This window comes from Tamandua tetradactyla, chromosome 6, assembly GCF_023851605.1.
Source record: "Tamandua tetradactyla isolate mTamTet1 chromosome 6, mTamTet1.pri, whole genome shotgun sequence".
In the NCBI taxonomy this organism is placed as follows: domain Eukaryota; kingdom Metazoa; phylum Chordata; class Mammalia; order Pilosa; family Myrmecophagidae; genus Tamandua; species Tamandua tetradactyla.
This window is the reverse complement of record NC_135332.1, coordinates 29,139,100-29,156,827: the sequence shown is the minus strand read 5'-3', so window position 1 is coordinate 29,156,827 and position 17,728 is coordinate 29,139,100. Positions and strand designations below refer to the sequence as shown.

The window sequence follows — 17,728 nt, the reverse complement described above, 5'->3', positions numbered from 1 at the left end:
CAGCTCCTCCCGCTGACCTGCATTCTTAGCGGGGGCCTTTGGTGGGGCTCCGACGCTCGCTGGCTCGGGCAGCAATGCTGCCTGGCTGGCCTGGCCCCCCACCCCCACCCCGACGGAGCCCAAGGCCACCTCTGACCCTTCAGCTCTGGCGCCTGGCAGGACGGTCCTGCAGGGGCCAGGACAGGGTTAGGGAAATCAGAACATCTGGCCTGACCCTGAGGGTGACCTCTCAGCCATCATCTCTCCGGGCAAGTAGGAGTAGAATCCCTCTAGGGTGGGTGAGTGAAATGAGGAATGGGAAAGTGGCAGCGGAGAACGCAGTTTGAGAACTGCAGCCTGAGGCTGTGCCTCTCTTCCTGCCCGCTCCTGCCCCCCAGCGGGCAGCTGGGGAAGGGCAGGGAGGTGGACCGGCTCTCCCGCAGGCCAGCTGGGGCGCCCATGCTTCTGTCCGCACACAGCCTTGCTGTTTGCTCCTGGAATAATGTCAATGGCAATCTCCCCAACATCACATCAGAAGCAGTCTTCCCCTTTGCATTAATCCTAGTGAGGTTGGTTGCTCGGTATCCTAGCAATGTAGGTTGGAGAAGAATTTTAGAAACCAGACGGTCCAGTTGTCTTGGGAGGGGGCATATTAGAATCCCCTGTGGGGTTTTTCGAGATATTCCTATTCATTTCACAACACCCTACTTAGTTATGCCTTTGGGAGGTGTATTAGAACAGTACTCAGTAAGCTTTACACCTGGAATATACAGATTCCAATCTCAGTAGGTCTGGGATGGGGCCTGTGAGCCTGCCTTTTTAAGCCTCTGGATGATGCTGGTGGTCCGCAGACCACACTTTGAGTAACAGAGCAGTACAGTATCTTGTTGTTCAATGGGCATTAAGTATGGATGGGGAAAAAATTCCTCCTTATCCCACCTGTGGTCAAGAACCAGAGATCTAGTCCAATGCCTTCATTTTACCACTGGGAAAACTGAGGCCATTGCAGTTAAAGAGATTCAGCAAATCCAAAACAAAAGCAGAGGTGAGATGCTGGTCTGCAACGTTCCAGATAATTCTCTACCTTGCCTCCAGCTCTGCTTCTAGGACATTCTCTGCAAGTTACACTCTCCTTCCTGGAAGTGAAGTCCATCACCCTGGAGACAACAAGTATCCTCTTGAGAATCAGATTTGTTTACCTGGAGGCAATAAGAAAATATCTCAGATTTCAAGTCCTCCAACAACAGCCTTATCTGGCAGGTCTCCTCCAGCCATCATCTGGCTTGCCGCCTGCCACCTGCCTCCTGGGGAAACCACAACTGCCAGCAGACTTTGCCTTCGTTCCCATCTCAGGAATGACTGCCGGCAGGCAGGCATAACTGCCACAGCCAGGACTCCAGGCAGCAGCCCTGACTAGCTGGCAGGATGTAGCGGGAGAAATAGATAACATGCAGTGTCTCCCCTTCCCACACCCGGAGGGCTCCAGACAGCAAAAGGGTGGGAGAAGCAGTCACTTACATTCTGGTTATAGAGATGGTTTACAGTGATCCAGTGTCATCCTTAGCCAAGACTTCTTTGCTGCTTCAGTTTCATTATGGACTAGAAACTTCAAAATGTTCTTTCAAAGGTCTCTTCCCACGAGTTTGGGCACTGTGGGCAGAATAGGCCTTTTTTGGGGGGTCCGGGGGGTTTTATGCATGTGCATTCCTTTTAAAAAGGTGCATTAATTTAAGTTATCCCTGCACCTCCTGACCTGTGGCCACTCTTCTATATTGTATTTTCCCCGGGGCCACCAGCTTGGAATGGAGCCTTTGGAATTCAAACAAGGATGAGTGTAGCCAGGTTTTTCCTTAATCACCAGATGCCCCAGCAGCCTCCACTCTCTGACATACAGACAGACCCCGGCTCCCTTCCAGCTCCAGCTACTCACAGTGACCCCACTAGCTGAGCCACGTGGACTCGTCCTAGCATTTCTTCGGGCCCAAAATGGGCGCGGGGGAAGGGCAGAGAGTCAGGTAGGACTCGGAGGCTGGCTCTTCTCCAAGAAGTGGTGCTGCGGCGCGCCCTGGTGGAACACAGCGAAACTGCAGGTGCTCGGTTCCGGTTCCGCCCCCGGAACCAAGGCCTTCCAGGTTACCCAGCCTCCGCCCGAAGGGACGGGCTGGACCTGAAGCGGAGGAGGTGGTGCCCGGGGCCGAGCTGGGGATCTTGGGGAGAGAGAGGGTGAGGGGCATGGAAGAAGGGGTGGGCAGAGGAGGGCGCCGTTCTCACGGCAGGCGCAGGAGCGTGGGAGTCTTGGAGATGGCCCTGCCGGCTGCACCAATGGGCCAGGACTCCTAACAGGGGTAGGGCTCGGACTGTGGAGGGTCTGCGCCCGCCTGCCGACCCCCCAGTCGCGGAGCCTGAGCGGAGAGAGTGGGTGCTTGGCACATGCGGTGTTTGTGCTCCCGGTGTCCTGAGTGTGGTGGGGTGTTGTGTCCAGTGCCCAAGGGCAGTGTCTTTCCCCGAGGGTCTGTCTGTATGTGTTGGGAGAGCGGCATCCCTAGGGTTGGGCCATGGCCGAGATCGTGGGGAGGCGGCATGGGATGGATACACTCTCCCCACCGTTTCCCAGATGGCGTCGAGGACCCCTGACATCCCGTGCTCCTGTGACTGCTTTGTCTCGGTTCCCCCCGCCTCGGCCATCCCAGCTGTGCTCTTTGCCAAGAACTCCGACAGACCGCGGGATGAGGTGCAGGAGGTGGTGTTTGTTCCCGCAGGCACTCATGCCCCTGGGAGCCAGCTCCAGGTGGGTGAGGCCTTACGGGATGCCTTGGGTGTCGGCGTTCTGCTAAGACCTTCCTCTTCTGTTCCCCACATCTGGGGGTGTAAGTGGAAAGAGTGTGAGCTTCAAGTCCACCAACCTGGACCCTGAGCTGGTTATTTAGCCTCTATAGACCCCAGTTTCCTCATCTGTACAATGGGAATAAGGAGACCTTCCTCAAAGGGACGTGGAAGGCGATTGTCACAGTGCCAGCCCCCTTTCTGAGCGGCACCCCCTTCTCCTCCCTCACCTCCAGTGCACCTACATTAAGGTGGAGCAGGTGTCGAAGACGCATGCTGTGATCCTGAGCCGCCCTTCTTGGCTGTGGGGTGCTGAGATGGGTGCCAACGAGCATGGAGTCTGCATTGGCAACGAGGCTGTGTGGACCAAGGAGCCAGTTGGGGAGGGGGAGGCGCTGCTGGGCATGGACTTACTCAGGTGTGGCCCTGCCCCCCCACCTCCCCCTACCCTAGGCCCACCCTTCCGCCCTGCTACCTGGTTCACAGGGGCCTCCTCCTCCCTGCTGACCCCTTCTCCACAGGCAGATTAGGAATCTCCAAATGTGTCTACCTCTAGGTCTCTCCTACCCCCAGAAATAGGGCAATGGTTTTAAAATGTTTTGAAAAGTTTTTCAACAGAAGTAAACTTTTTTCAAATGAAATCTCATAAAGGGTCCCAATTTATAACACCATTAAAATTGGGGTAGTTCTGATTGAAGAGGGGCTGGGGGTCTTGGAGACCAAGACAGACCTTTTTATGAAACGCTCAGAACACAGCATGAGCACCACTGACATAAGACTGAGCTTCTCATGATCCACGAGCCAGTGGATTTGCTGTGTGACATGGACCAGTCATCGAACCTCTTTGGGTCTCTTCTGCCCTTCAGAGCCTCTGTCTCCAGCCACTGATATTCCCACTCTTCCCCATTCTGTCCCCTGGACCTCTGTCTTTGCCAGGCTGGCTTTGGAACGTAGCAGCTCAGCCAAGGAGGCCCTGCACGTGATCACAGACTTGCTGGAGCGCTACGGGCAGGGGGGCAGCTGCCGGGAGGATCCCACACCCTTCTGCTACCACAACACCTTTCTGCTGGCCGATCGCACCGAGGCATGGGTCCTAGAGACGGCTGGGAGGCTGTGGGCTGCACAGAGGATCCAGGGTAAGGGGCCGGGGCCCGGAGCCTACATCCCAGAGGTAGAAGTTCCTCCTGAGTCAGTCTTGGAATGGGGAGCGGAAGAGATGGTAGGGGCAAGGAGAAGCCCCAGGCCAAGTGCACACCTCTCAGGTGGGTGGGGCATCCAGGCCCATTCAGGAACTCTTCTCCCCACTTTACTTGGTTGACACCATCTCAACTTGCCGCTTCCTCCAGGAAGCCTACCTGGACTTCACTGGGTGGTCAGATTCCCCCCTTCTATGCAAGCAGGCAGTTCTTCCTTGCACTCACCACAGTTGCTAGCTTACATTTATTTTTGTGATTGTCTTGTCCATCTCCCCCACCATGCTGTAGGTTCCACAAGGGCAGGTCTGTTCTCTTCATGCTCATGTTCTCAGTACCTGGTACAATGCCTGGCACCTAAATAGGTGCTAAAAATTAGTTTGAATGAATACGAGTGACTCCCCATCTCCTCCACAGAGGGGAGCCGGAACCTCTCCAATCAGCTGAGCATTGGCACTGACATCTCAGCCGAGCACCGCGAGCTCCGGGCACATGCCCGGGCCCAGGGATGGTGGGACGGGCAGAGCCTCTTTGACTTCGCTCGGGTCTTCTCGCTGACCCAGCAGCCTGTGCGCATGGAGGCTGCCAAGGCCCGCTTCCAGGCTGGGCAGGCGCTGCTGCAGCGACAGCAAGGTCAGCAAGCAGCTGGGGGGGCAGCAGGGCCATGGTGGTGGCGTCCGCTCTCCCCTCCCCTCACTGCAGGCTGGAGTACTTCTCTTTGCTGGGTGCCCCTTCACCCTCTCCCTCTTGGCAGGAGGTGTCACGGCTGAGGTGATGATGGCCATCCTGAGGGACAAGGAAAGTGGCATCTGCATGGATTCTGGAGGCTTTCGCACCACGGCTAGCATGGTATCCATCCTGCCCCGGGATCCCACACTGCCCTGCGTCCACTTCTTCACCGCCACACCTGACCCCTCGAGGTGAGAATGAGGGTGGGGGTGGATGGGGAGAACGTCCTAATCAGGGAAGATAACAGGGTGTGATGTGCCTTGATCCTTCTATTTGTGTCCCACTAGGTCAGTGTTCAAACCCTTCGTCTTTGGAAAGGGGGTGGCTCAGGTCCCTCAGGTACTGTCCCCTACTTTTGGGGCACAGGACCCTGTGCAGACCGTGCCCCGATTCCAGACTCAGGTGGATCGCCGGCATGCCCTGTACCGTGGACACCAGGTGGCTCTGGGGCTGATGGAGAGTGAGCAGGTAATGCCCAGGGGGTAGGGCTTGCCTCCCCCATCCCCATCTGGGACCCTGGAAATATCAAAGGGAACCAGGGGAGTGCGGAAGAGACTCCAGAGCTAGGGAAGAGGGTACCTCCCTTCAAAGCCAGGCTGTCCCAGAGAATGTCAGGTGATCTGTCTGTCCTCCTGCCTATGCGAGAGGCTGACACCCTCCTCCCTGATTGGGAGGAAGGCCTGTCCTAGGGACTCACGGTGGCCTTTCCTGAGCAGGACCGGGGGCAGCAGCTCCAGCAGAAGCAGCGGGATCTGGAGCAGGAAGGCCTGGAGGCTGTGCGGGGGCTGCTGACTGGGGAGGGGGCGCTGCCACCCCAGCAGCTGGGCCGCCTCTTCCAGGCCTTTGTGGAGAGGGAGAGCTGGGTGTATGCCTGAGCGCTGTGGGGGTGGGCTGGGGGCAGCTTCCCTGCTGCTGTTACAGGGGTCAGAGCAATATCTCCTCCCCCCTCAGTCTTGTCCTGAGTGGCCAGCTCAGCCTTTGCCTTAATAAATGTGTTTTAGTTTCTTGTTCCATGAACTTGATCCCAGGTCCAAGGGGGGGGGGGGGTGGGCCACATGAGGGCAAAGGGCAGCACTGAGCTGGCAGCAAGGCCGTTGGTGGCCTTGTTGGGTGGTGAATGCTTGTGATGGGATGGTGAAGGCTGTGGAGGAGCGAGAGGGGGTTCCCCTCATGGGTGTGTGAGTGTATGTGCTCAAAAAAGAAGGCCCAGTGTGCTGGGTGCCCACTATTTGGGAAGAATGAGAACCACAGGTTTCAGTCCCGGGCCTGGACCCCTGGAGGCAGCAGGAGGTGGCAATGCAGCGTGCCCACCCTGAGATGGTGTCCTCCATAAACTGGTGCCCTCCTCCCACCCACACAGGAGCCAGGAGGCTGTGGGGGCCTGAGAAGGGGTGCCAGGCCTTTGGGTATGTCCTGAAAGATTAGAAATTTCTACTTTAGAGTCCAGCTGCTCTTTAAGGCCCTGTATATTCTGCAGTAGTTTCCTGGTACCTTCAGTAGTTGCCTCCCCCGAGATGCCCCCAGATGACATGAGAGACGTAGTCAAGGCCCAAGGACACTTTATTAAGGATGGCTCTTGCCCTGGGTGAGGGCTGTGAGCACATGGGGCAGCCCACTGAGCTCCTTGTTCTTCCCACTGTCCTGTTTCTGGAGCTTTGCTGACAGGAACAGGCCACATTTCATTTCTTAATTCTCTTGGTCGTGGTTCTGGTTGTGCTGGACGCTCCAGCCAGGGCGGCCCTGGGGCCTGTGGCTGCTCTGGCCCCCTTCCCTGCCTGGTCAGTGCTTTGCTGGCCCATAGAAACCACGTTGCTAGTCTTCTTGGTGGCAGAGGATGCCTGTGGTGAGGAGCTGGGCTCCAGGGAAGTCTTCTTCTCTTGCCCAGGAGTGGCAGGAAGACTGCCGTCCCCAGCCATGGGTTCCCCAGGCAGCAGGGGGAGATTAGTGAGGACAGGCTCAGTCCCCATCCTTAGAAGGTGCTCCATGAGGGCCGCCTGCTGCCTGCGCTCCTTGTGCTTGCTCATCTCCTCCTCCAGCTCCTTCAGGAAACCTGTGAGGGGGCCAGGATGGTAGATGGTGGAGGGGCTCTCAGGTGCAGCAGGAGGGCCACTGGATTGAAGGAAAGGGTCCCAGATGGATCCCCTGTGCCAGCCACCCTTGCTATCTCTAATGGGGAGGCACCTGAGACCAAGGCTGGGGAGGGATGTGTCTCCTACTGACACCTGGCATGGCTGCATTCTCTACCACCTCTGGCCTAGATGCTGCTCTGAGCTTGGAGCCACCTCCCCATGTACCACCACTCACTTAGTTCCCCTACCCCCATAGGGCAGGGGTTGGCTCTGGGGATGCTGCAGGCCTTGGAAAGCAGGGCCACCTTGCTCTGAGCAGAAGGGGCTGCTCAGCTCTGGGAACTCCTCATCCTCATCTCCTGAAGCTATGTCCTCTTCATCCGAGGTCCAGCGCTCCAGCACGGGCTGCCCGTCCAGGTCCAGGAGCAGAGGCAGGGCTTTGGTCACCAGCTCCCTGGTGGAAAGAGGAGAGGCTACCCAGGAGGGCACCCTGGATGCGGAGCCTGGGATGATACAAAGACCCAAGTCTCAGCACCCCACCTCAAGGAGTGTTGGCTCACAAGCTAGGTGATGGGGGCTGTAACCAACCCCAAAGAGCTAAGGGTTGGCTCCCCAGGAAGTTATGGGAGTAGAAGTGGAAGAAGGGCTGACTCAAGCTGTGCTGGGGAGGGGAAGGTGTCACGGATGGCGACCCTAGGTTTGCAGGCTGTGAGGGAGCCTTCGTGGAGACAGTGGGTGGAGCTCAGCCATCACCCCTTGTTGAGATTTATTTCCTTCTTACCTGTAGCCCTCCTTCTTGGTGCAGCTATTTCCAGTCAGATTGAGGATGAGAAGGCTCTGGGGGAACTCATCTGCACACACCCAGGGGATGAGGGGAGGAGGAGGTTCTCATAACCATTTTCCAGTCCAAAGCCCCTGCTGCCGCTACCCTCTGCAGAGCCCCCTAGGACCCCTGGCGGATGAAGCGGGTATGTGAAGGCGTAGCTAATGCATGCACTGGGCGGTGGAAGCCGGGAGGAATAGGGCCCTGCCCAGGGCTTATTCGCTGAGCCAGGGCAAGGGTGACCCTACCGAGCTTCAGCGTTTCTATCAGGTTCTCAGAAAGGTCCAAAAGCTGGAGGTACGGAAGGTCGCGGAGATTTTCCACCTGCCTAATGCGGTTTCCTGCCAGAGACAGGAAGCTGCAGGGGAAGGGAGTGGGGAGTGGGAGGAAAAGAGGAGGGCAAGAAGGCATCTTGGTTTGACCCTCAGGGTAAGGGAAGCACGAGTGAGGCTCTTCAGCTGACAAGGAGCCAGGCTTGGAGAGGTCTGAACTGGTTTCTCGGGGTGTTTCCACCTCCATCCCACCCGCCCCTCCCCACCTGAGCCCTGGCACCACATACCGCAGGGAGGGGACGCAGGTCAGGTTCTCTATTCGCTGGATCTTATTCTGCAGAAAGAAACGAAGCTGGGAAGCCAGCCGAGGTCAGGTGGGTGGGTGGCCCTTTAAGGGGACAGGGCCCTCAAACCACAGTTACTAATGTGGCTGGAGATGTAGCACTTTGAGAGTAAGCAATTTTTAAAATGGTCGCCACTAACTTGGGGTGATTTGCTTTCTCCATGGAGATGGTTGAGAGTGTAAACTTGGGGCTGGCTAAATTTTGATTAAAGTGTACAGCTCTGACCTCATAACCAAAGAGTGACCTGGGAACCAAAGAAGGAAAGCAAGAAGCTACAGGGAAAATGAAAAGACCTTGGGAAGCCTGAGTATATACTGATTTGATTTGATTTGTAAATTTTCTGTGGGGAAAGAATAAGGGAGTGGGGTACAGTCCGCCTAGGGAAGGCTGAAGAACAACCAACCAACCACCACCGCCGCCGCTGCTACCATCACTACCACCAAAAACAGGCTTCAAGTTCTGAAGGGTATAAAGGAATCTGCTTAGTTCCTTCTTCCTCTTCTTCAAAATAGGAAATGGGCTTGAGCTATGTAACATGAGAGATTTAGGGTAGACACCAAGAAGAACTTCTGGATGAAAAGAAGTATATGACACAAGAACAGTGATTCAAGAGCATGTTCAGGATGTCTCTTTGGGGTATCAGCAATTCAGGAGAATTCCTGATTCAGCTGAGGACAGTTTAAATGAAGGTCTGCCTGCCTGAACACCAGGGAATGCACAAGATAACCTGGTTGGGTTTTTTCCCATTAGACAGACTTTGTCTACAGTGGCAGTGGGAGCTGTGGGGGGCAAGAAGTTACCATTTGTAAGTAGAGGCTGTGGAGATTCTGGAGGCCTTCTAAGTTCCTGATAGCAGTAATCCCCTCCCGGTCCAGGCGGACAGTCTCCAGTTCAGCAAGAGTGTGAAACCTGGGAAAAGATGGGTAGAATGGTGTATAGAGATGGTTTCTTGTGGTCTCTTAGCAGGGAAGCTGGGAGAGAGGAGGAAGGGAGATGTTTTAAGGAAGGATAGATGGCTGAGTAATTTTTTTTTTATTATTTTTTTAATTAAAAAAATATATAACAAACGCAAACATTCTTAACTTTTGATCATTCCATTCTACATATATAATCAGTAATTCACAATATCATCACATAGTTGCATATTCATCATCATGATTATTTCTTAGAACATTTGCATCAATTCAGAAAAGGAAATAAAAAGCAAACAGAAAAAAATTCATACATACAATATTCCTTACCCCTCCCTTTCGTTGATCACTAGCATTTCAAACTAAATTTATTTTAACATTTGTTCCCCCATTATTTATTTTTATTCCATATGTTTTACTCATCTGTTGATAAGGTAGATAAAAGGAGCATCAGACACAAGGTTTTCACAATCACACAGTCACATTGTGAAAGCTATATCATTATACAATCATCATCAAGAAACATGGCTACTGGAACAGCTCTACATTTTCAGGCAGTTCCCTCCAGCCTCTCCATTACATCTTGACTAATAAGGTGATATCTATTTAATGCGTAAGAGTAACCTCCAGGATAACCTCTTGACTCTGGAATCTCTCAGCCATTGACACTTTATTTCGTCTCATTTCGCTCTTCCCCCTTTTAGTTGAGGTTTTCTTAATTCCTTGATGCTGAGTCTCAGCTCATTCTAGGGTTTTTCTCAATCCCTTGATACTGAGTCCCAGCTTATTCTACGATTTCTGTCCCACATTGCCAGGAAGGTCCACACCCCTCGGAGTCATGTCCCACATAGACAGGGGGAGGGCAGTGAGTTTGCTTGTTGTGTTGGTTGGAGAGAGAGGCCACATCTGAGCAACAAAAGAGGTTCTCTTGGGGGTGACTGTTAGGCCTAATTTTAAGTAGGTTTGACCTGTCCTTTGTGGGGTTAAGTTTCATATGAACAAACCCCAAGATTGGGGGCTCTGGCTGAGTGATTTTGACTGCACATCAGGAAGAGCTTTTTGACTTACAAAAGGATGTCCAGATCATGAAACTGGTTTGACTTGGAGACCTGGATCTCTGTCAAGAGCACTGAGAAGGAGCAGAATGAGAGAGGAGCAAGGGCCCCTCTGACTGGGAGACTGGGTGATGGCAGCTTACATTTCCTAGAGTGATTCAGAGGCAAGAGAAGCCTCAGGCCAGCTTGGATGATGGAGGTACGGGTTGACAGAGATGAAACAACCTCTTCAGGAAGACCTTTCTTCACCTCTCTTCTGTGTGGCCCATGAAGGGAATGCCATTTGTTCCAACCATCTAGTCATTAATTCCACAACATTTACTGAGTGGCTACTAGAGACAAATGACAGGATCCCTGCCTATCACTGTTAGGGAAACAGGTCAAACACACGACACATGACAGAGGCAAGTACAAGGGACTAAGGGAATACATAGGCTATGCTCCAAGTCCAGGTAAGGAGATCAGGGAATGCTTCCTGGAGGAGGTGACAGATGAGTGGGAATTAGGGAAGATAGAATAAGGAAGGGGAGAAGACTTTCATTCAGAAGGACTACTATGTACTAATCTAGCCCTTCTCAAACTTTAATGTGCCCATGAGTACCCTGGGGTTATTATTAAAATGCAGATTCTGATTTGTAGGTCTGAGACGGGCCTGAGATTCTTCATTTCTAAGAAGCTCTTAGGTAGTGCCAATGCTGCTGGGCTCTGGACCACCTCAGTAGTAAGGTGCTAAGGTGTGAGAGCATAGCATCTTAGGTAGAAATTGCACACTTGTGGAGAGTGACATGAGATAAGGGTGAAAAGGTGGCAGAGGTCAACTGACGCTAAGGCATTTGGATTTTATTCTGGAGGAACTGGTGAGCCAAGGAAGGTTCTATCAGGAAGTGCCTAATCAGATTTGTCTTTTGAAATGATCTCTTTTTTTTGAAATGATCATTTTGAGAACAGTATGGGGAGACTGAACTGGAGGCAGGGAGATTAATTAGGAGTTTGTTGCAGTGATCCTATTGAGAGGTGATGAGATCTTCACCTAAGGCAATTGAATTTGAATGGTTATAAAAAGATAGACTGATCTTTAAGGAGAGAAATTCAATTGGGCATTACCACTGATTGGATGTGTGGTTTATGTGAAGAGGGAGACAAAGATGAGTTGAAAAAAATCCATACAGTCTGGGGATTGGTCATCCTGTGTGTCTCAACCTTCCAGCACTTCTTTCCTCCCTCATGCACTCACATCTTTTCTGACAAATCCTCATCGTCAGGAAAGGTCAAATTCCGCTTAATGATAAGGTCTTCGGTAAGGCAGACTTCCCCTTTCTCTGAACCCTGGGCAGGCTTGGCTGTGAAAAGATGAATCCAGCGGTCATTTCCTCATTCCTGGAGGCTTGACCCCATTGTTGTCCAACGGTTCTACCCACCATCCCACTTTCCTACTCACCTCCAGGCATGATCCAAAAGACTGTTGGCCTGGGGCGGGCGAGCGACGGAGAGGGGCCGAGCAGCTTGAACTGTCCCTATGGATGGGGAAACCCAGGATGGTATGAGAAGAGAGGATGGGGGAAGAGGGAAAGGGGTTGATTCAGAGCAAGTTTGTTGGGGTGGGGTCGAAGACAAAAGCAAACCACTGTGCAAGGTCTGGGATCTGACTGGTGTATAGGGGCTTTGCCGGTTTAAACCGTGGGATTGTGTGCAGAGAGAGGGTGGTGTGCGGAAGGCGAGGAAGGGACGGATCCAAGGGTACTGGCGTCGTTGCTAAGAGACCGGACGCCAGGCGAAGGGAGGGCTCGCAAGTGCCCGGCTCAGCGCATGCGTATTACTGCTCTAACTGGTGGTTTCGTTCACTGCCTCCAGCCCCAGAGCTCGCCGACCCACAATCCTTAGCAGCTTCCGTCTCTCCTCGGCTCCCGTTTATTCCTCCCGCAGAGATGGCTGCGGCCGTGGGTGGGGTGCTGCGAGGGGGCCTGCTTCCCTCGGCGGGTAAGGAGCATCCCAAGACCTCAGGGGGCGGTCCGACCAGCGCTCTCCATAGTCTTTGTCTCTCTCCCACTACCACTGATCCCTTCCTATAATCTCTGATCCCAGACAGTTCTCGGTAACTCCTGACTCCAGGTCCCTCCCCAACTTCCTTAACCCTGCCCAAATTCCTTATGACTCCAGAAATTATGGTAGCAGCAACAGCAGTATTTGCTCCCTACGCCCCAGTGCACCTGCCTTCTTTGAATTTCTGTGGCCCACCCAGCTCTTTCCCCCATAGTTTCCTTGGCGTGGATCACTCCCCGCCCTCCAGACCTTTTGACTATATCTCCTGATTATTAAGAACCCCGGTCTAAATGACTCCGCCTCAGGCCAGAGCAGGTTTCCTCTGTTTATCTCTATGTTATACGGATTGGTTGACCCCGTAGATCATCTCGCAGTTGTAATTTTGCATTTGTTTATTAACTTGACTCTATTAGACTGTAGACCCATAAGGGCAGAACCGTGTTCATTCAGCATAGCCAGAAAGTGGCAGGTGACTGACATTAATAGGCATGCAATTGGTGTTCGCTTAGTGAGTGAATTTGAGCATTTCATACGAGCAAGACACTATGAGAGATGCTTTACATGCGTTATCACATTCAAATCTTAATACACTCTTTACAGATGAGAAAACTGATGTTCAGACCAGTTGAGTGAATGGTCAAGGTTACAACTAGTAAGTACCAGAAGAGGGATTAGAATTCAGTTCCAACTGATTCCAAAGCCTGTGCTCTTAACAGTTATGTTTTATGGCCGCTGGCAGTAAAACCTCTTAACTCAGGAATCTCCATGCTCTCTGGGTTAGAGCCACCTTCCAACTGAACCTTTCCCATGAGTCTCATGGCAGGGTTAGGGCTGAAAGTGGGAAGCTCTAGCTTTGGTCCTGTGCCATGGTCACTTTGGCTCAGGATTTTCAAATGGCTCCCTTGCCTTCTGAAGGGTGCTACCCTGCTGTTACCTGTAAAGAAGAGGAGGAGGAAAAAAGACTTGTTTGAGGGATCTGGAGGATGGCATGAAGTTTTTCCTATTGCCTCAAATCATGGGAGAAGGCTTTAGAGCAGTGCTTAGAGCATCGGTTTTCAGACTTTTGTGTGCATTGGTATTGCTTGGAGCTTGTTAAAACACGATTTGCTTGGCCCTACCCAATGTTTCTGATTTACTAGCTGTAAGGAAGGGCTTGAGGAGTTGCATTTCTAACAAGTTCCCAGATGATACTAATGTTGCTAGTCAGGGACCACACTTTGAGAACCACTGGCTTAGGCAAGGGTTGGCAAACTATGGCTGGAGTGGCCACCAATTTGTAAATAAAGTTTTATTGGAACCTACCTATTTGTCTACATATTGTCTATGGCTGCTTTCATACTACAATGGAAGAGTTGAGTGGTTGCAACAGAGACTATTTGGCCCTTAAGCCTAAAATATTTACTATCTATCCAATTTAGGAAAAGTTTGCACATCCCCTTCCCCTCTTTAATGTGTTCAAAATGCGTTTGTTTTCCTGTTTTTCTCCCATCTCTCTATATAAAGAAGACCTGGAGAAATGGGAGCCTCAAAGGATCAAGCCTAAGATCATTCATTAAAAGAGAAGAGATGATTTAGGAATTTAGGATCTGGGAGACAATTCATTGTCCACTCATGTGCAGAGTCTGTGAGCCATGGTTGTCTCTGCAGAGAGAGGTGCTTTGCCTCCATCTGTGGCAGACTAGAGCCTTTAAGAGCCTGCATCTCACCCATGTTGCCATCTCCCTGCCCAGGCCAGCTGCCTTCCCTCCAGACTGTCCGTTATGGCTCCAAGGCCGTTACCCGCCACCGTCGTGTGATGCACTTTGTGCGGCAGAAGCTGATGGCTGTGACTGAGTATATTCCCCCCAAACCAGCTGTCAACCCAAGATGCCTGCCATCTCCTCCCAGTCCACCCCAGGAGGTAAGGAGGGGAATGGGTTCACATCACTTGGTGGCGAGATGGTGGGTTAAGGTGATTTTGTCTCTGTGACCATGTGAAGGAGGCTCTAGGCCATAGTCACATCATTACTTGACTTCTCCACTTTGGCCCTTTAGTCCAGATACTTTAAAATGAAATCTCTACTTAAAAAAAAAATCTCTACTTGATTTTTTATTGGCCCTTGGGCTTATGGACAGGAAGGGCCTCCTGAATTTGGTTTGTTCTTTACTTATCTTCAGAAAGGTACATGAGAAAGCTGTCCAAGCAGGTGGTGGGAGGGGAGAGCATGTCTTTTGTTCTAAAAGGAGCTGAAGCTTCCAGATTTCTATGGAGGATGGTAGAGGTTTTATGTACTTAAAAAAAAAAGAGCAGAAAGACTAGTGGAGAATCTGTAGCTTTAATGGTGATTTCTGTTATTGTAAGTACCTAATAAATTCTAGTTTTCTAGTAGTCTAATGCTGCTTGAGGGCTAGTTAGCTGTCCTCTACTTATAGAGGTTAGAACGTGGGTAACGGAGCAGCAGCTGCAGCCTGAGGAATTAAGTCAGATGTCATACACTGATGGAAGTGATGACAGGGGTCAGTCGGCAGAGACTCCTTAAGGACTAGTGGGAAAAAACCTGTCTTAAATGAGCCTGCAGGGTCAGCCTATAGAGCAGTGCTATGTTTCAGTGGTGGGGACTCTTTCAGCAGGCTTTGCATTTGCCCAGCTAAAACTGATTGCCAGTATTCCCTCTGCCACCCCCACCCCCCCATTAAAACAGTATTAGGGGTGCATGGTAGAATTCTCACCAGCCATGTGGGAGACCTGGGTTTGATTCTCAGCTCATGCACCCCCTCTCCCCCCAAAAAACATGGTGAACAAAAATTCCCTATGATATACCTAGTCACATATCTGCCTCTTTATGTGTATGTGTTTAGGTATAGAAATACATATATGTAGGGAGACACGTTAAAAAAATAAAGTCAAGGGATAGAATTTTCCCAGTTAAGTTGTTCTCTCAAAATTGTATTTTAAAGGTATTATAACTATCCAAGAATTTTAAAACAACCCATGCAATAGAATTTTTTGAAATGGGATGATGAAAATGCTCTATATCTATCTTTCTAGTACAGTAGCTACTGGCTAGGTGTGGCTATCGAATATATGAAATGAGGCTGGTGTGACTAAGGAACTGAATTTGTAATTATGTTTAATTTTAATTAATTTAACTGTAAATAGCCACATGTGGCTAGTGGGTACTGTATTGGACAGGGCAGATCTGTAATCTAGATTTTGCATAAAAGTGAATCTTCTGTTTTAACTTGTTTACATTAATATTTTCATGGAATTCTCCAAAGTGCACCATGCCTTCCAGGCACTCCACTGGGATCATTGCTTTGGAAAGCAGTGTCTATGGAGTTCTGTGAATATATTTTCAGGTCCACAAGTTCTCAAACTTGATAAACACTGTCTTAAGAAAACGAGGTATTGTTCTGTGAAAATGTCTCAATTTTGAATTAACACTACAAAGAAGTTGGCCTGTATTTATAATTGGTAAAATAATTCAACATGAGTACAGTGTCATAGTGGTAATTTGAAGTAATACGATAACATTATTGTCAAATAATGTTGACTGGAGCAGGCTGCTGACCTGTTCAGGGGGACCAAGCATTCTCAGGTTTGAAAAATGCTGCTCTAAAACTGTGATTATCTCATGAAAATCGAAGATTAGAGTCAGCAATGCAACATGTCTCTAAGAGTCAGGGGCTCAATTCTCCCTACCTACTCCCTGATGTTTCTCACACTTGAGCACCACTGGAAGCCTCAACACCTGTCCCTGAGGGAGTGGGGATGGGGAGTGCAAGGAGAAGAGGCAGCTTGTGTCCCCTTGGCTGTCCCTTCCTGACTCTAGGAGACAGGCCTCATCCGGCTTCTCCGACGGGAGGTGGCAACAGTTTTTCGAGACAACAGAATGATTGCTGTCTGCCAGAACGTGGCTCTCAGTGCGGAGGACAAGCTATTTATACGGCACCAACTGCGAAAACACAAGATCTTGATGAAGATCTTCCCCAATCAGGTAGGGAGTGGGCCCTCTGGCATGACTTACTGTTGCCCTAACCCCTCCAGACTCAGAGGTCAGCATCTGCTCCCCATCTATGGCATCTTTGACTCCTCCCCTCCACAAACAACTCTAGTCTCTGCTGCTTCAATTGCAGTTAGGGGCTGAGGAGCCCTTGGGTTGTACCCTTAGCCTGATGTTCCTGTGACAAGGTGGGCAGCTCTCCCTCCCACTCTTCTCATTTAGCCATTCTTTCCCTGCCATTCCAGATCCTTAAGCCTTTCCTGGAGGATTCCAAGTACCAAAACCTGCTGCCCCTTTTTGTGGGGCACAACCTGCTGCTGGTCAGTGAAGAGCCCAAGGTCAAGGAGATGGTGCGAGTCTTAAGGGGCGCGCCTTTTCTGCCACTGCTAGGTGAGCAAGCACCTGTCCCTGCCAGCTGGGGGCAGGGTCGAAGTGAGGTGGGTGCCGCAGCAGCCTGGTGCCATGTGCTAGGTCTGTCTGGTTAAAACTGTGGATACCTTTGAGGAAACCTCATTTCATGTAGGTCTTGAATCAGTAGCACCAACTATTGAGGGATCTCGCTTTCCCAGACTACCTCTGTACTGCAGGAAAGATTAGAGAAAGTGTCTCTGAGGAAAGAGAAAGTACAGACACCTCGAGTCTTACAGTGGTCAGAATTGGTGCTGCAGCTCCGACAGATGACGATTTTTGAATGAAACAGCCAAATAGAGAGTGCTGCAGGAGGATGAACAGTCTTCCCTGATGCTAAGAATCAGCAAGGGTCCTTATTCTGTCAAGAATACTGGGCATCTCCAGGAAATTCAGATTTATTAGGCCTCTTTGGGGTCTCAGGAATCTCTGTTTATGATAAGCCCCACCCCACCTCCATGATTCATATCTTCAAGAAAGTTTGGAAAACTCTGATGGGGGTTTTCTGAAGGAAGAGTTAGGAAGGAGGGGAGAGGATTGATCCCAAGCACAGTGAGATTGGGGTGGGGGGCAAGTAGGAACCAGTATCCTGGGGAAGGGTGGCAGGTGAGAAGGGCAATGGAGAGCAAATGCCTAGGGTTGGATTATCGTTTTCAGGAAAAAAAAAGCCATTTGTGGGCTAGGTGGGGTGATGAGTCTGCAGGAAGTGGGGCTGACCCTGTCGTCTTCCAGGTGGCTGCATCGACGACACCATCCTCAGCAGGCAGGGCTTCATCAACTACTCCAAGCTCCCCAGCCTGGCTGTGGCACAAGGGGAACTGGTGGGAGGACTTACCCTCCCCATAGCCCAGACCCACTCCCTCCTTCAGCACCAGCCCCTCCAGCTGACCGCCCTGTTGGATCAGTACGTCAGACAGCAACATGAGGGAGACTTCATCGTGCCAGCCAGTGGGAAGCTGGATCCTCCTGACCCTGTTCGGGACTCGTAGCCCATGTACCCTGCCCTGCCCACAAATACACTCTGACCCTCATGGCCGTGTTGTCCTCTGTTGGAAATGGGGAAGATCATGGGGTGGGGGAGTAGCGTTTGTTACTTGCT

The 17,728-nt window shown here is 51.3% G+C and overlaps 3 protein-coding genes across 5 annotated transcripts; 2 read left to right on the top strand and 1 right to left on the bottom strand.

The window, feature by feature from the left end:
- Nucleotides 1-2,077: 2,077 nt before the first annotated feature.
- SCRN2 (secernin 2) lies at nucleotides 2,078-5,741 on the top strand. 2 transcript variants are annotated; one of them, XM_077164619.1, is made up of 8 exons: nucleotides 2,078-2,160; nucleotides 2,594-2,767; nucleotides 3,039-3,220; nucleotides 3,739-3,938; nucleotides 4,413-4,628; nucleotides 4,750-4,915; nucleotides 5,012-5,192; nucleotides 5,441-5,741. In XM_077164619.1, exons 2-8 carry the CDS (start codon nucleotides 2,594-2,596, stop codon nucleotides 5,597-5,599), a joined length of 1,278 nt encoding a protein of 425 aa, XP_077020734.1. In that variant the 5' UTR covers nucleotides 2,078-2,160; the 3' UTR covers nucleotides 5,600-5,741. The 2 variants fall into 2 exon arrangements, with proteins under 2 accessions (XP_077020734.1, XP_077020733.1); XM_077164618.1 differs by having other exon boundaries at nucleotides 2,089-2,202.
- A 525-nt stretch (nucleotides 5,742-6,266) lies between these two features.
- LRRC46 (leucine rich repeat containing 46) lies at nucleotides 6,267-12,008 on the bottom strand. Its single transcript, XM_077164620.1, has 8 exons — nucleotides 11,637-12,008; nucleotides 11,433-11,538; nucleotides 9,033-9,141; nucleotides 8,176-8,222; nucleotides 7,865-7,974; nucleotides 7,575-7,644; nucleotides 7,099-7,247; nucleotides 6,267-6,774 (listed from the first exon to the last, which is right to left on the bottom strand). The coding sequence occupies exons 1-8, from the start codon at nucleotides 11,644-11,646 to the stop codon at nucleotides 6,404-6,406; spliced, it is 972 nt and encodes a 323-aa protein (XP_077020735.1). The 5' UTR covers nucleotides 11,647-12,008; the 3' UTR covers nucleotides 6,267-6,403.
- Nucleotides 12,009-12,048: 40 nt separating this feature from the next.
- On the top strand, nucleotides 12,049-17,662 carry MRPL10 (mitochondrial ribosomal protein L10). Of its 2 annotated transcripts, XM_077164622.1 has the most exons (6): nucleotides 12,098-12,175; nucleotides 12,839-12,890; nucleotides 13,969-14,138; nucleotides 16,051-16,215; nucleotides 16,467-16,611; nucleotides 17,362-17,662. In XM_077164622.1, exons 2-6 carry the CDS (start codon nucleotides 12,872-12,874, stop codon nucleotides 17,616-17,618), a joined length of 756 nt encoding a protein of 251 aa, XP_077020737.1. In that variant the 5' UTR covers nucleotides 12,098-12,175; nucleotides 12,839-12,871; the 3' UTR covers nucleotides 17,619-17,662. The 2 variants fall into 2 exon arrangements, with proteins under 2 accessions (XP_077020736.1, XP_077020737.1); XM_077164621.1 differs by lacking the exon at nucleotides 12,839-12,890 and having other exon boundaries at nucleotides 12,049-12,175.
- Nucleotides 17,663-17,728: the final 66 nt, after the last annotated feature.